This window comes from Pseudopipra pipra, chromosome 6, assembly GCF_036250125.1.
Source record: "Pseudopipra pipra isolate bDixPip1 chromosome 6, bDixPip1.hap1, whole genome shotgun sequence".
Lineage (NCBI taxonomy): Eukaryota > Metazoa > Chordata > Aves > Passeriformes > Pipridae > Pseudopipra > Pseudopipra pipra.
In genome coordinates this window covers 4,851,618-4,869,964 of record NC_087554.1, presented here as the reverse complement: position 1 = coordinate 4,869,964, position 18,347 = coordinate 4,851,618, and the positions used below count along the sequence as shown (strand labels likewise).

The 18,347-nt window shown below is 37.3% G+C and overlaps 1 protein-coding gene across 6 annotated transcripts in view; it reads right to left on the bottom strand.

Moving 5' to 3' along the window:
• SHANK2 (SH3 and multiple ankyrin repeat domains 2) overlaps window positions 1-18,347 on the bottom strand; it is a 335,607-nt gene that overhangs the window by 33,396 nt on the left and 283,864 nt on the right. For 4 of the 6 annotated variants that reach the window (XM_064657129.1, XM_064657132.1, XM_064657131.1 and 1 more), the window contains 3 exons: window positions 8,554-8,689; window positions 6,033-6,113; window positions 2,956-2,976 (listed from right to left, as the gene is read on the bottom strand). In XM_064657129.1, the coding sequence (XP_064513199.1) occupies window positions 2,956-2,976; window positions 6,033-6,113; window positions 8,554-8,689 (238 nt within the window). The remainder of the gene's footprint in view (window positions 1-2,955; window positions 2,977-6,032; window positions 6,114-8,553; window positions 8,690-18,347) is intronic. The other 2 variants (XM_064657130.1, XM_064657128.1) reach the window with 1 other exon arrangement.

The window sequence follows — 18,347 nt, the reverse complement described above, 5'->3', positions numbered from 1 at the left end:
AGTGCTGTAAAAGTTCCTTTGGTGGTATTCCCATTGTTTTCCTGCAGACAAATCTCCATCATCAACTCCACCACAGTGAAATAAAGAAATGATTTTTGAACCAGACGACTTTGGGAGTGGTTTCTTCAAACATAACAGAACACTGTAAGCTAATCCACTGTTTGGCATTCATTTATATATATTTGCTCTGCAATTTCATTGTTTCAGATGCCATTGGAATGTGCCTCCTTTGAAACAATGGACAACAGGAATGGGATGAAGTGTGGACACTTACTGCAGACAGAGCTAATAATATTCTTTTGAATGCCATCAACTGATATTTTTCTATTCAAATTCCAGTAAAGACTTGATGCCAGCTAACAATATTCTGTGTTGATGATATCACAGTTATTGTAAGGTGGTGATAGACTCTAAACTCTTCAGAGGAGGAAAATCCTATATTTATATTTGATACTGTAGCCCATATCAGACCCCAAAGACCAGTATCAACACACATATTTCATCAGTGTATGGTATATATTAATATTTTATATTGATTACCATAACAAATCTAAGAACAAACCAAGCACCACCCCTAGCCACAACTGAGATTCATGTGACACTGCCAGTGGAATATCTCTTAATGGTGAAGAATTATTTATCCTGTCATTACCATTTTGCTACAAAAATTTAGCCTGCTCTAGTCTTAATTTTATACTTTCTCTTAGAGAACTTTATATTAGGCATTTTAAAATTAAACATTTCAGTTTTCACTGAAAATCCCAGATTATTCACTAAATCAAACCCATTTCCTGTCAGGAAAAAAAGAAAAAGCTTAGGAGCAGGAAATGTTTAAATAATGTATCTAAACATTTGCAGGTCTTAGTTTATGGATGTGTTCCTTAATGATCATATAATTTTAAAATTCTCCATCCACAAGAAGTTATTGATTAAACAAGTCAAAGCAAGAACTGAAGAAAAAAGCCCTTTAAAGGCAAGCTTTTCACCAGCTGCATAAACTTTCTATGAACAGAGTTAAATTTATTTTAAAACATTAATTTTGAAACTCAAATGATACCCATTTTGAAACTACAATGATATCTATTTTCTCCAGTGATGACAAAAATTACGACCCCAAGTTTTCCTTTTAATGTTTAATTTTTAAACCTTCATTTAAATTTGCTGCATGAATATTCTGGTTATTCTTCAGTATTAATGGAATTACATTTTAAGTGCTGCCTCCAACAAATTGCTGCTACAACTGTTAGTTTACATGTTGCCACGACTTACTCATTCTTGGAATTTACAATCTTTAGAATTCTTGGAAAACTACAAATCACAAATGAAAGAAGAATGCCTCCTCCCCATCCCAAATATCCCACAAAACCCAGAAGGTAGTTTGACTGTTGAAAACATGTCCCCTTCACATACACATTTTAAAGTTGGAAGCTATCCCTGAGTCAGGTAACTACTACAAGTCAGTGGCACAAATGAAGCACAGCTAAATTTTAGTGATTCATGCTATGTAATTGCATTAAAATGACAGTAATGCCCATGCCATGCTGCTCCAAACCTAAAGATTTTATTACCTATCTTTTTAGACACAACTATCGTATCCTGAATATAAAAAGTACAGCCTATGTCCTTCTCCTCTCCTGTCCTCCCAATGAACCAGAACCCATCTCCAGAGACAACCAACAAAACCAGTCAAACAGAACCACAGAAGCCATTATTTTTATCTTAATGTCTCTCTTGCCTCTGACCCAGAAAACTGAATTTTGAGTTGACAGAAGACTCTACAATAACAATGCAAAGAGTTTTTTTATATGCTGCCAAAATGTATTTTTCAGTAGCCATGTGGTTTATTCTCTGAATGGAGAATGGCAAATATCAGTAGGTGGAACCTGTTTTAATGACCTGAAAGGAGGTCAGGAAAGAGCAGAAAAATAAAGAGTGGAAAATAAACCAATTTTGTCCTATTTAATGTTAAAAAGGAAAAGCTTCCCTGTTGAGAGAAGACACTGCCTACAGCCTAACTTTCCTTTCCATGACGCTGAGCTTTGTCCAAGAGCAGGACACATCCTGTTTTTCCAGCTACCACCTAGGGTCTCAGACAGGTTTGAGGTTCTTCCTCAGGCCAGATGGCATGAGAAGGTGGAGATGACACGGTCCCTGCTCAGGAGAGCTCACAATCTAGGAAAGCAAAATGACGTATAGGAGCATGGAAAAATACAGCTCAACACAAACAAATTCTGCATACACGTATGTACATTGATAAAAGCTCTTCAAATAGCACCACTACTTCTACCTGCCCCTCTGCCTAGCCATCAGTGCTTGGATGGTTGCTTAACAGGGATCTAGGGAAAGTGGGTCTTTAGGAGAGATGTCAAGGAGAAGATTTTATGGATCAGTCCAGGGAGGGCACTCCATGCATACGGGACAGAGTGGGAGATGTTATGTTGGGAATTAAAAATTGTGCAGAGCAGCATTTTCTCCAGGTCAAAAGCTCAGGTGTTGTGTGCAAGATCCCTACTTCCTGAGACAGAGACAGTGTGGTTTTATGGGAGTAATGTGTGGCCACTGAAAAAGACAAGCAGAACCACTAATGTAGGACTACACTGAGGATGTTACTGGCCACTACCTCTCCATGGCTGCCAGTTAGCACAGTAACTGTGAGGAGATGAGATGGAAGGGTTTGGAAAAGAGTTGGATACAGAGAAGGAAAAAAGGCAAGATGAAGGAAAGGAGACAAAAGGAAGAAATGTGGGGAGTATTTTCAAATGTGGTCTTCTGTTTGAGTTCTTAGCGTGTTTGCAATTTATTAACTAAATAACTAAAAAACATATATAATAATTAATGTACATTTGACACCATAAAATAAACTGGACCATATGCCAACATTTACATTATGTTATTATCCTTCACTATGGAAAGGTGAGAAACAGGTTAAACAAGAGACAAAATGCTTCCCCTTACCCTTCTTCTTCCGTACTGAAGCTTGGAAATAGAAAGGGAATGAACTGTGAATCAATTCTGAAGGTAATTTTTTATATGCTAAATCCTTGTCTGTCATTTTAAGCATAAACATTATTCTTCCATCTGAGATGTCAGTCTCTCCCTGCTCCCCTCCACTAAACATGTATCTATCAAAACACAGTAGACAAAATCTGCTTTTGCCAAGATGTTTATCAGGGTTTGTATTAAGAAATTTCTCCTCTGCAGGTATTAGGGACACATGTACAATTAATTTTTTTTTTCTGAATTTTTTTTTCAAAACAGTAATTGGGGCAACTTATTGACACTAGGGCTTTCAAACTATGACAATAGGGCATTTTCAAATCTTTGCAGGTTGAAGTGGAAAGGAATCATGAGCACAAGTTATTTGCTATCTTTGGGATCAATTAGTTTAAAAGAGAACAACTGAGATGGTCTGCTCAGTGTTATGAAGAACAGGATAGCTAAAAACACGTCAATAAAACTGTAAGTAGAGTTCAGAGCCAGGCAAAGGAAGTAACTGTAATGACTGCAAGATGTATAATTTAAAAAAAAAAATGTTGTTTAGCTCAGCTAGGAGACATTACAAAACTATGTACTCTAAGGGAAAACAAGTGGGGAATTTCTACTTTTCTTTCTATTACATAACAAGGGACATTCGATAAAATTAAAAGCATCACATTTAAAACCAATAAAAAGGAAATACATTTGTACACAGCACATAATTAGCCCGTGGGATTCTTTGTCATGAGACGTTATTGAGACCATGAGCTTCTCCAGTTCAGAAAAAAGGATTACACATATATATTGATGAGAACATCCACAGAGTTCATTTATAGATCTTTCCTATTTAGTTTGCATATACATGTTATGAAATAAATGCTTATTCATTAGTTTAACGGATATAAAAATGTGGGTGTTCTCATAGTTCTCACAGTTCTCACAGATGTCCAATATATACACATATACATATAGAGATATATAAATTAGAGGTAAATACACACATACAATCTGTGGTTCATGTCAGAAGACAACTTTAAACTGATGATAGGGAGAACATTTTCATTTGGGAAGCTTGTTCAGTTGTGCAATTTAGCAATTCTTGTTCCTTCTGATAAGAGCCCTTTTACAGGGCAAATACGAAAATAGGTTGACCACAGATTTTATTTATAACAGTAGTTATATTGTTTGCTACTTTGGCAAGGGTTCAGAGTGTCACGCAAGTGCCATTTACAGCCTTATTTAGGAAGAAAACAAATTTATGCCATTCCTATAGCTTTACTAGGGGACATAAACTCCTGGAACATGGTGCAGGGCTATTCTTCAGAATAGCAAACTCTTGCCACTGTAATATTTGCCCTGTCTGGATAAAGACATGAATGGGAAATGTGCTTAAATATTGAGATGTGTCCCATGGCTGCTTGTCAAATGAGTTGTGGTGTTTTCTGCCAGTTGGGGAGAACAAACAGCAGGTCAAGTGCTACAACATGAACTGGGGGTGAGGAAGCTAAATTAGATGGTCCTCACTGCAGGGGGATGTTACTATTAACAGGCTGTTCTACCCCAGGAAAGAGTGCTGCCTCTCTCTGCTTTGAGAACAGTATCCCCTACGGAAGATTGAAAAGAGAAATAGAAGAGTATCCTCAATTTGAAAGCAATTTGCAGAAGAGGATAATGAAGGGCCAAAAAAGCAAAGTTTTACAACCTTATAGCAAAAAAAAGCACCCAGACCCAAAAAGTGGCTCCAGAAAGAATATTTTACATTTTAAACACAGAAGAAAAATGACAGAACATTCACAAAGTGTTGATACCTTTAGCTAAGCTCCTAAACTTCCTGACCCAGAAAAATCAAATTTTCTGTTAGAGCTAAATAATCAGACTGTTCAATTTTGGTCTTCACTTGGTTGTTACACCATAGAGAAGACAGTGCTCACTTCAGCCCCCCTCTGTTGGCAAGACCTCCCACTAAACCTGTGTGACTTGACTCCCTTAAAGATGGATGGGGTCCATCTGCCCCAGAAAACACTGACTTTCAGGGGAAAAAAAGTGGCCACAAGGCTTTGATTCCTTCCAGTTGGCCTTCATATGAATCCATACCAGAAAAAAGAAAGATTATAAAATGTAAATACTTAAATCAATGCAGGATTAAATGAAAAAAATGGCTTTATTGTATGATTTATTATCATCTATTACTCTGCAATGAGGGATGTGGTTTGTTTTTATACCCAATTATCACTTGCTAAACACACTGTTATACTGTTATAGCCATATAGAAATATCCACTGGGTTTTTCTCTGTGTGTATATGATTTATTCATAACATATTTCTTAGTCTAGCTGCAGAAATTCTACTTTTTAATGACCTAGCAGGCTAAAACCAGGAAGAAAATACCTTCCTCATTTCTAGAAAATTAATAAAAATTTCCAAAGAATTATGCATATGTAGGATGTGGATGATTAAGCAAAGGAATCTACAGTCACATTTCTTAAAATTAGCAAATAAAAGACTGAATGCTCAATATTTTTTATTATCAATAGAGAGGAATTAAGTTTATATCATGCACAGAAGTCAAAGTGATATCATAATATGCACTTTTTTCAGATCAGCTTAATGAAACAAGTTGAAGTTGAAGCTGCTTTAACACTGTCAGCTTTTAACAACAGCTTCTGGCAGCTTACCTTTATCCACTAATGAGAGGCCACAGAAATTTAAAATAAAACAATATTAGATGAACTGCAAACTCAGAAAGCAAAGCTAACAAAATACGACACGGCATTATTTTTTGTGCGTAGATGTGCCAGACTCTGATGATGCACAAAATGTATCAACATTCTCCTGCGTAGCAGTAAAGGCACAAGTTTAAACAAAAATAATTCATGCGAGTCATGCACAATTTGAACTCTCCAGAGATGCAGCATTCTTAAAACCTTTTCTGTTCTACACACTGTACACAGTGCAGCTCCCTTTAATCAATTTAACACATACACATCTATCTATCTATCTATCTATACATATTTACATTTCTACTAAGCCATGCTTGCCAAAAAACACTTTCTTACCAAGCTCTTCAAGCTCTGAGGTCATTGACTTAGACCGCAGGGTCAGTGCAGTGGTTGGAGCTCGCTTAGGAGGTGGTGGGGCTTTGCATTAAACAGAAAAACATACAGTGTAAGGAAACACCTTCAAACCCTACATTTACATCCACAATTTCACCTCAATTTAAAAAAAATAAGCTACATGAAATAAGGTAAGAATAAATACATACATGCGGAGGAAAAAGCCCTGAGATGCTTTTCCTTTACTGAATTTCTCTACTGTTTCTGGTTTTAGCGTAGGTTGTTTGACACATCCACAAGCTTTTATGTAACACAGGATACATAGAAACACTTAAAGCTAAATAACTGTGCACTTCTATTTTCCAGCAGGAAAAAGGCTTCCTAGATGAAGGGCCTCACAGCAGTTGTGCCCCTTCTAAGGCAAAAAACCTCCTGGATAGCAGCCAATCTCTGCCAGATTAATTTAATTTGTGAAGAAACTGTTCAATCTGAGAAATATAGGAAGATTCAAATTGATCTGAATAGTTATGGTGAGTCTAGGGGAAACAGATGATCCTCAGAATAAAGAAGATCTTAAAATATCAAGAAAGTCATCTAGCACAGGAACTAAAATCCAGCATGTGCTTTAGAATCCTGAGAACAAATGTTTCTAGTGGTCAGAAAGGAGCTTAACATCCAAAAAGAAAATGGAGACTTCCAGTCAACATCCCTGGCCCTGAGACACCAGGAAAAATTAAGGATTCTCAAGTGTTTTGGTCAATGCAAAATACCTATAGCATTTTGAAAAGAGGTGGCAAAGCAGTTTGAGGGCAAGAATTAAATGAGGTTGGGTATCTGACATCTGACTGATGGCAACAAAGTCCTTCCACACAATTCCAAAGGTACAAAGGCAATTGCCAGGAAACAAGCAAGGCTACAAACTGCCATCAAAAAGGGACAAGATTCAAAGGGGGAAGTGGTTGGTAAATGATGCATTATCACTAGGAATTACAAGATGACAAAGAACTGGGTTTGTTTTTACAGAAGCAACTTCCCTTTGGGTTGTAGACAACAGCACTTTTATTTCACTGAATGGTTTGGGTTGGAAGGAACCTTACAACTTATCTTCTTCCACCCCCTGCCATGGGCAGGGACACCTTCCACTAGACCAGGTTGCTCTAAGCCCCATCCAACATGGCCTTGACACTTCCAGGGACAGGGCAGCCACAGCTTCTCTGGGAAACTTGTGCCAGAGGCTCACCATCCTCCCAATAAAGAATTTCTCCCTGACATTTAGTCTAAATCTACTCTCTTTAGGTTTAAAGCATTGTCACTACATTTAAGGCCAATATGAAAAATCCCAAAAGGCAGAGATTAAAGGTTTGCTTAAAATGTGTGAACAGTAATTCCAACAAGCCAAAAATAATTCAGGACCGTGTTTGGACATGACATAAACATGGCCTTTCCAGCTGGGCTTCCAGCTCCTCACCCCCTCTTGTGTTGAAGACCCAGGTGTCTGACAGTGATAATTCAAGGAACTGGTGGGAGGAACTGGAATTTTAAAAAATGTGTTACTGCTGTACTAAACACTAGTTAGCAGCAGCAATCTTTCCTGCTTAATGATAATTATGGGGGCCTAATGAATTCCCAGCATAGCTGTCACCTGAGCAAACTGAGGGGCATCTGAGGTGAAGGAAATAGGGTAAAATCCATTTTTGTTTCCTTTTTTTTTTTTTTAGTGAAGTTTCAATGGTAGTTTTTTCATGTGAGGAACACATTGAAATTCTTAAGAGAGTAGCCCAATCTTAGGATATAGGTTAACCTATAATGTCCATTAAATTTAATTAAAAACAAACCAAACAAACCCTGGGTTTGGAAAAAACCCTATCCTGTTTGTACCCAGCCAATTCTTTCCCAAAGTCTTTGTGGCACACAATGTCATACAAACCTCTCTTGGAGAAGCTGTCTTCTCATTATCAGCCAAATGGCAGAAAAAGCATCTTAGTGTGTTGCCTGTTGATGAGAGGTGAAGGGATATTCCCTGGCTGGAACAACTCCTCTATTTTAATTTCATGTAGAGGAATTTTCTCATTAAAATGTACTTTTTTTTTCTACCAGAACTTCAGTCTAAACATACTGCTTACTTTTGTTATTCTTTCTGCAAAAGATGCAAAAGTTCTCAACGATTTCAAGAGATACTCTCATCCCAAGTACATTTGCTATTAACTAATAAAAGATCATCTTTCTTTGTGCTTTTGTTCTCTCACTACTGCAAGAAATGTTACTACAAGATCCTCAAACATATACATGTATAAAACCCCATAAAGATTAACTTTCATGGCAAGCAGGATGAGAAAATATCACCCTTTTTGTCACTTATTAATGCATAATCCAAGAGAATTAAATTACTCTAAGTTAAACAAGAATAAGGCATTTAAAAGCAAAGTCTATAAATCAGAATTTATAAAGCAGTATTTTCATGCCTATATTTTCTTTTCTGAGAAGCAAAACCAAAAGAGTCCATCAAGAAAAGAGAAGAATGTACCTTTCTTTCTAGCTGTGTCATCTGGATCAAGATTCCTGGTTACTGTGACAACCTTAAGAACGAGGTGATTGCCCCCTTGCCGAATCATGTTCACCACCTGCCTGTGGCCAACTTTCACTACATTCTCATTATTAACCTGCAGAGAAAGAAAAGAGTCTTTCAGATCAAAATGCAGAAACCTTTTTGTTCCAGCAGTTTCAAAAACAGAAGGTGGAAAGGGCAGGAAGGTACAGAATTTCTAGTTACTGTCTTTTAATAAAAATACATATTTAACAAACAGTGGACAGCTGATGAGATGACAGAAAAACAGAGCCATCTTTTCAGGAAATACGCAACTAAAGAAATTCAACCAAATCCTCCCCTTTACATATTTTATATACAGCAAATAACATCTCCTTCTGCAAGTTTCTCATGTCCTGGAAGCAAAGGTAACAGGACCATACCAGGGCAAAAGAAGAGTGGAAAAAGAAGAGTGACCTACATAAAGCCCTGTGGTCATGCCAATTCAACTTCAAACTGCACTGCAACATTCAACTTCAAAATATATATTTTATAATGTAGATATATCTACACTTTCTCAGTAATTACTAGTGCTCCATCATCCTTTCTGCTGAATAAGTCTTTCCATAATATTAATTAATAGACACAGAAGAAAGCATAGGCATAGAAGTGTAAATAAGCCTGGATAAAAGTAATTTATTTATTCATTCAAGCTATAAGGAGTCACTGGAAGTTCTCTGAAATTTGAAGGATGGCAGCATATAAGATTGAAGTGAGCTATTTGAACCCAAAAGATATTGAGGAATGGAAGCAGAGATGCTGCCAAAATACATGCTGGGAAGTTGATCTCTCTCCAAAAATCAACTGACTCAGTAATATTTCACTGAGATTACTCAATGCCTTCAAAATGAACAGTCATTTTCAAAGTGTTTTTAGCTTCCTCTGTTTATTCTGACAGGCTGGGCATCTCACTCTCAAAAGAATTTACAGTTTAGAGCAAAATGTCTCATTAAATATTATTGCCATTTAGAGATCAAACAGCACAAGCAGCCCCACTCCAACTTGAAATTGGTTTTCCATCCATGTATTGAAGGAAAATCTTCCCTTTTTCAGACTTTAGCTGAGACAAAATGTATTTTAATGAAATAATGTATTGGTAAACCATATTTTTAATAGAATGCTGCAATCAGAAGCTGTCAAGTATGAGCTGTCTATAAGCTTGAGATGCTTTTTGAGATGCTTTTTTGGTTTCATATACAGTGACGTAGGTGTAACACATGCTGAACATCCAGACCTGTTGAGCAGGCAAATATAAAAGTTCTATCATTCTGTGGAGGTGGAGGGTATAAAAGAATATTGATTTAAATAGGACTCTTGCTGTATGGTTTTATTTTACACCTTCTTAGCATCTGGTATTTAATTCCAAGATATGATATTTATTTAGCTGGACTGATGGCATCTAAATTTAATCTGTCTAAAATACTGAGACAAACAGAGTTATCCATTTCCTTCCAGTGTTAAAACCTCAACCAGGTAATTCTTTTCTGCAGCAAAAAAAAAAAAAAAAAAAAAAATTATGTAATTAAGAATTATGGAATGGATCTACTCTATTTTTGCTGGAATTAAATTTTAAGCTTGGAAGCCAGTGAAGATTACAATAAAATCCCTAATGCTGTCAAAAAATAGGGCCCTCCAAGTAACCCAAAAGTTAATATTAATCAAACACACACACACTTCACTAGTTTAAAGTGATAAATGTGTAAAATTATAAACAGCTTATGCAGCATCCCATCTGTTCCCATTGCTATGTGCAACGATATTTAACATTTAGAGCAGGAGCAAATATATACACAACACATTTCTGAAAGCTGCCTCAGAAACAGAACCTGCAAATCACTGTTTATAGCAGCTTTGTTTAAAAGGCTTGGTTACAAGAGATGGTACCAAAAAGATTTACATGGCAAAAACAAAAATACTGATAGGAGAGCTGAAGGTTATTTAACTTGAGTCTGCTGAAATACTTGAGAACAAAAGAATCATGAAACCAGCAGAGCAGAAACTCATCTTCATTCTTTAGCACCTCAGGGGGTAAAACTGGAGCCTGATTACAAAGCAATAACTTTGGAACTGTCAATAGCTTATAAAGAACTAAATTTCAGAGACATTATTTATTTATTTTACCCTTCTTCAGTATTTTATACAGAAGCCAAATGACTGCAGAAATGGTCAGTAAGTGGTGAGTAACCAGAGTTCTCACTCAAAAAGCAGGGTTTTTTTGATGGTTTTAGTTTGATATTATTCAGCAAAGATTTTCCAGGTGTGAATAATTTGATGAGTCTGTCTCTCCACTTCCATCTCAATCTTTGGCAGGGGGGAGATGATCACTGCATCTCTTTGCAAATTAACTGAAGGAGGTAATTTTTTTACAATCTCTTTAAAACAAGTAAAAAATCAGTAAAAGAAAACAAAATCCCAAACAAAAACTGTAAGAAAAAAATCTATTTCACCTGTGCCAATTAATTTCATAATCATGTGTGTTCTTGGAATTAATGAAATGTAGTCACATTCTTCAAAACACTAAAAAACTATATTTTTTTTTTAGTGGCAAAGTGTTTAGAAGGGAGTTCTGTAAACAGTCAAATAGTAAAGTTGGTTTGTAGGCACAAATTTGTGTCTTTCCCTGTTTTCCTGTATCTTTCAGGATATTTTCTGTAATCTTTCATGGCAAAATCTTAAGTTCTTCTTTTCCTTCAATTATTCCCCCAAACTTTCCTGCATGGAATTTTTTATCCCATGTCTTTCATAAATAAAGGGAAACAGATAAAAGAAATAGATACGTGCTGGGGCTGGTTCTATGCTACATCAATGGCAACTGCTCATGCAACAAGCCAAATACAAGGAAAACTGTCCCTTGGGACAAGCCAAGAATTTCGATAACTCTCCTCTATCCATTCCTGATGCTCAGGAAAAGCCTCAGAATTCTGTATTTTTGAAGATCATACTTTATCACCATTTGGTTAAAAACTGGGCAGTGGGAGAGAATTTGAGAAATAATTTATGAAATAATATGATCTCATAGACAGAATATCTTTTAAAAATAGCCTAATCTGGAAGCCTGAGCTGTCTAAAGCTGAGCTAAGTTTTGAAGCTTAAAGCTCCAAACCAGAGACTGTGATCAACAACAAAGTTCCTCTTGCACAAAGAGGTTTGAACACCAACGATGAAGAGTTCTATCTCCAACATTTTCTCAAGAGATTATTCAAAAATATGGAGCAAACCAGTGACAAAGACAAGTGCCAGTCACAAACCTCTCTGTCTGTAACATCCAGGTCCACCGCTCTGATGTTATTTTACTGAGAATTTATTCACAACAACATCTAAAACCCAAAAACCCCCCAAATCATGAAATTTTATTCCAGAATAATGATGTAGATTCCAAGAGCAAAATATCAGTCAGGTAATCAAATTTTTTTATATGTGAAATATTCCCTGCCTGAAGAGCCCTCCTTACAAAAGATGATACATGAACACACATGGATTATCCAAAAATTTTCTTCCTGAAGATTAAATTTACACTTCCACCCCCCAAATAAATGTGTAGTTCCACAACTTAAGAAAATTAAAGTGTATTATTCTTTATAGTACTTATTCCCCACTGAAGCTACAATGAGGTGGGTCCCCATTTTTTCGCCACACTGCATCATCACCACGAAATATTTGATTACAAACAGACTCTGCTGTGTAAATACATTTATTTGCTTACACAGGCAGATTTAGGACAAGAAAGAACGAATGCTATTACTTAAAAATGTGATTTTTTTTTTTAAAAGAATGAGTTAATGAGATGCTGGGGTTGATTTTGTGGGTATTGGGGCAGGCTGGATAAAAGGATTTTTTTTCAGAAATGCATAGATAGGCAGTGGGTTGAAAAAGAATACAATACAATACAATACAATAAAGCAAAATAGTAAAATAACCTGCACACTGTAGGAGAGCAGATGCCTGAGCTGGAACACATTCACCAGAGCAGCCTTCCTGTAGGAAGGTGCAAAAGAAAAAAACACTACAAGAGAAAGAGACCTTTGGAGAGTTTGTTCTACTAATAATTTTTAAAAAATCTTAATTTCTTCAATGCATCATCCTAATCCTTACATTACCTAAACATTCTCTCAGTGGAAAAGGTAGTCAGTCATTTTTAACACTTATTAAGTAGACAAAACTCCATCATTCCCCTTGGAATGGCCATTGGTTACAGCTGGGAATGCGCATTCTGCCACAAAAAGCTTCTCAGAAGCTCTTTCTTATCCATTGAACTACTTGAAAAAAAACCACAACAAAACCCCTAACCCATTACACACACACTTACAAAGCCCTGCCCACACAGTTTCTAAAATTCACCATTTTTGGTAAATATTTAACACACACAAGCCCAATTACAATTTGTACCAGCAAAATAAATTGCCCACATGTAATTTTGTGGGCTCAAATTAAACTTTTGCATCTCAAGTCCTACACAGGACACTGCTTAAGCCTGTCACAAACCAGGAAGAGTTTCCAGGATTTGTCCTTGACAAGTATATTTAGTGTGTAAAATCCTATTATTTGCTTTATGTTAAAACCTCTAAATTCATCCTAAATGTTGAATGAAACAAGTTCATGGACAGCACGAAGATAAGCAGTCCACCTAGAAAGGCTTCCGTGAAAGCCAATTTTAACAAATTCTGTTGCCAGCATCCTTTTCCCTGAGTATTCCAGGAAAGGACTGAATCAAAACATCTGCTGATAGAGCTTAGAGGCAAGTTAAAAAGGTCCAAAGCCAAAAGATGCTTTGGTTTAATGGTATTTCATGTGCTTACAAAATGCATTTAATCAAAACTGATATCAAGGTTCATTGTCTCAAAAAGCATATGAGTTTAACCTGCATCTTAGATTAAAATAGAGAGCAATAATATAATATATAAATGAGTCCCATAATGGCAATCAATTTATGAATTTATCTCTGCAAAGCCAATTACTCCCATCATACCCTAGAAGCTTAAGCAGACAAAAGCAGATGGCTTCAGTCCACCAGGCTCCAACTATTCATTTGAACAATTTCTGAAACAGGCCTTGAACAGTCTCTGGAAAATTCCTGAAAACTTTCTAATACAAATGGAAAGTTTGTTTTCATTCTGATCTCTAACACAGACATCTCTGAGTGCTATTAGTATTTGACTATATCCCATTTAATCAGTTGTAAAATCAAGTGTAAAAGATGCTTCAGAGACTGCGTGGACTCTGTTGACCTTCTGACTCTGTGCCTAAAAGGCACTATTAAAAAAAGTTTCACAGAACCAGGGATACAAGGATGTGGAAATTCCAGCTGACATCTTGCAGTAGTAATTTTTTTATAGTAATCCACTTGCTCATAGATTTGCCTGGACTGGTGGCCTTAATACATGGGAGGATGGAAAGAAGATGAAACCAGTGAGCACGGAATTGGACAAGGTGATCAGCAGAGGCAACTTCCCATCTGAACTCTGTCATTCTATGGAGTTTTTTTCCAAAGAAGAATTATTATAGGGAAGTACAAACCACCTTTCAGGGAAAAAAGCACATATGAATTACAGGACAAGTATCAAAACCATTTGCACTGCCATGGTGCAAATTTCTTTGCATAAAATCAGATATTGGTGGATACAAACAGGATATAAGATGTCTAAAGGAAAACACCCTGTGGATTCACTGTGTCTCGAGGTTTTGTATTCCATCCTGTCACCACATGCCCCCTGTCTGCATACGGGGGGAATGTTGTGCCTTTCCTGCTGCAGCTCTGATGGCAAGGGGAGGTGTTGCTGCCTGGTGCTTGCTACAGCAAGGGCAGTGGGACAGGCTGGAGCACAGTCTCCCTGCTGAAACCTGGGATCTGCAGGGCTGCTCCAGCCAGGCACAGGCTCTTCCTTCAACAGATCCAAGAGTGGCAGAGCTGTTGCCTCCTGAAGCGCAGTGTAGATCTGGTTCCTGCCTGGAGACAGCAGAGCTGTCTAGGAAGCGCTCCAGCGTGAGCCACTTCATCCCTGTGAGTAGCACCAGCACCACAAACCTTCAGTTGCACTTGGGAACATCTATTTCTGAGAGAAGCATTGGAATGAAGCGACATCTCAGATCATAAGCTCCAGACTCCTTGGTTGTCATGGCAACTGCATCACATAATTTGTTTCTAAACATTTAGCCAAGCTCCATCTTGGAACTTCTTCGATTTCTTGTCCCTGTTATTCCTGGTAGGCCCAGAACATTTGAAAAGAAGTGGTATTTTTTAGTAATTTCCCTCTTAAATGTCACTTAGTTTATATTTATCCTTTTTTTTACTGTGCCAAACTGCCAAAAGCCTAAATAGCCATGATTTCCCCTACTCTCACTGCATTCTACAAACATATCAGGTGGGAGTAGTGTCCTGCTTTGGTTAAAAGTATTTTAACAACTTACTGTCAAAAACCCAAATGGAGCACAACATCTGTCCAGCCCTTCAAAGCCTTGAAAAATTGTTTTTAATCTTCTAATTTCAGTCAAATCAACTTATCAAGATGGTCACATGTTCTCCTGTATTTCATCCAACTTACACTGCACCCATGTCAGTGTTCGATCTCTCTCAAACATGCACAACTTATTTTCTTCTAATAACCTCCCAGATTCACTGGCACTATCCCGTCCTCAGTCACTGAATTTTTTTAGTATCTGAGAGAGTTACTCACACACAGCCCGTGGAAAATGTTTGGGACAAAGTACAGCAGCAGAATATTTGATCCTAATGTTGGTGATAAATTGTAAAAGCCCTGACTTTTTCCCCCAAGAGTCATCTTGTGAATTTTGCCCAAGTCACCATGTACATATTTATGCACAGCAACACAGCACAAGAAAACACAACCACACATTTTAGTCAAATTGCCTTATCCCCAGCTTACTTTAATTAAGGGTATTCAATAATCATCAGGCCTTACTAGAAAAATTAGCAATAGAATAATATATCAGCGTGGCTTCTCGATAACATCTTATTTTGTTCCACTAAAAACACTGCCAAGTAACAGTGTTGTTTCAGTACAAAACTGAATGGTTAAGTTTGAGTCCAAGCTGACCTCCAAAAAAACCAGCAGGGTTAAAAGCTGCTGTTCGTCTCTTACCTATGCCATCATTTTAAAAGTGGAACTATGTTAAACTAGAATCTAAAATTTTGCATTTTGCCTACTTATATCTTACCTGAAAGCTATTTAAAGTGAGTAACTCCTGTCCTCATGAGACTGCCGTACACAGAACATTTAAATATCACTCAATTACTTGCACTCTGTCCTATTAAAAATAATTGTCTCCATTAATCAGTATCTGTTACTATTTTGAATCATTTTGTGTAAGCTACATTTCATTGGAGAGGTTCAATTAACTTTATTGCAGTTGATTGAACTGCAGTGAACCACAATCAATTAACTCATACTCAGGATGAATTTGTCCAAGGGCTGTCAGGTGGGAGAGGTGGCACTTTTTCATGTTGGAACTTCTCTCATAGAAAAAAAATTCTGTGAATTGCGCGCATCTGTTTTGCTTTCTCATACACACACTTGATAAGGGGTCAGTTTCTGAGGAATCTTTGGATAGTGCTACACTGAACTGCCATATGTTGATACAAGGAGGGAGAAGTGACTTTCATTTATTCTTTGAATAGAATTATAGAATGGGTTGAAAGGCACCCTAAAGATCACATAATTCCAACCCCCTGCCATTGGCAGAGACATCTTCCACTAAATCAGGTTGCTCCAAGCTACTTTTGTCTTTTCATTTTGTATTTATTTTGCATATCTGAGTTCCATTAGTGCCTGACAGTTCCTCTACTTTCTATTGTTTGTTTCTTCTTTCCTTAAAATAAACTCACTGAAGATAAGCTGATAACTAATTTCTTTTTTCAAATTCCAATTTAAAAAAAAATATGTTCTAACTTAAAATTCAGTAAAATTAAAATGAAGTTTGAAGTGCAACAGGGAGTATCTTAGCATTCATCTTGTGAACACGCCTCTTACATTGAATTTGTTCTGAGATGCTATTATAGCCTATAAATTATGGTACACAGACAGCAACAAAGATAGGGTACCAAAAATAGCAAACTAGAGGTCACACATATAGTAATGAAACCTCTCTGGTGTATCTGCCCTTCACAGATGAAACCGTGCACAAAAACCTAGAACTGCTTAACCATTGCAACCAGAGCTGCTCCAGCCTCATGCCTCTGACATATCCATAGTTATCCACCCCTGCTGGAGGTTGTTCTGAGGTCTCAGCAAAATGATTTTTCACATAAAGAAAACAAAGGCTACCCAAGCTGCACATTCTGCAGTGGGAAAACAGACTCTTGTCCCTCTACTCTCCCCTGCTGACCAGTCACCACATCCCAGTCTGCCATTCTCTCAGCAGGGTCACTAATGCTTTGTGATGCCCTTCTGTTGAACTGACTCCAGAGGGAAAAAAATTAAAAAAAGAAGAGGATAACTTTAATCTGGGTCACAAATGATCACTGTGATCTGACTGCTGGGCCAGCGTGGGCAGCACAGTGTGGTTTGTTCTTTGACATGTTGTGGATGAGCATCCTTTTGGCAACCCTGTACCACTATCAACCCCTGTTGCATCCCTCAGCTCATCTGAGACAACAGTTTGCAGGGCAGCATGAATAACAGGATCTAGAGTACATGTCTGAGCCAGCTCTATCCCTGGAGCCAGCTCACTGCACAACCTCACCCCCACCTTCACCTGTGCAGCTGCTCTGGTGTGTGAGGAGCCGAGGAAGCTGAAGCAGCATTACTGCTGTGCCCTGGAAGCAGCACTCAACTGCACACTCTGACCTCCAAAGTGATGAAATGCTTCAGACCCCAATTAAACAATTCCCAGCTTAACACTTTATAAAAACACGAGGTTGTGTTCAACCCTAAAAATATAATATTTTTTAAAATCAGGAGTACAGCACTATTATGCAAGCACTGAGAAGACAATAGATCTTTATTTGAATTCTGAATGAACCACTTGATAAGTATTTACAGTAGGTAGAAGCTTAGCAGGCTGAGCCCTCCTATTTTTAGAACTGTGCATACCTACACTAAAGGCCATCAGGCGGAGAATTCTAAAGTATGCATCAAAATACAGATCTCTTTATGAGCATTAATAATGCAGCCCAATATTAATTTACATTAGGTAAGCACACATTAGTCAGGCAACACAATTTAAAATTAAACCTTGTACATGTGATATGAACCGACTTGTTCTGTACCTTCCAGTGATTCCCAGTTAAACTCTTCAGAGAGATTACACAGAGATATTGACAGAAAGTGTTGTCATCATGTGTTGATAATCTATATTTGATCCTCCCACACACAGTCACTTTCCAGAAAATGCATCTGCACTAAGAACAATAAAAAAATGTATTGCTCATGCATTTCTCCTTACGCAGGAAAGCCTAATCTTAGAGCAGATAGAGATAAAGCCATGTTAGTTTTAACTGTGCTGCCTTAAACTTGGAATCTCTTACAAGTTTATTTTGGAGGCCATGTGAATAAGGACTGAAGTCTGGCCCTAAGAAATGCTTAAGCACATACAGAATAATCAAACTCACATAACAAATATTTTCTGTATTAGATTAGAATGACAAAATACCCATCAGTCAGTTGAGTCATGAACTCACTGGTGTTAGGAGTGTCCCACTCTAATTAAAAATTTATTCATTATACTAATCATGCTGCAGCTTTCTGTTAATTGCCAAAAAAATGTTCATGTTTTATGCA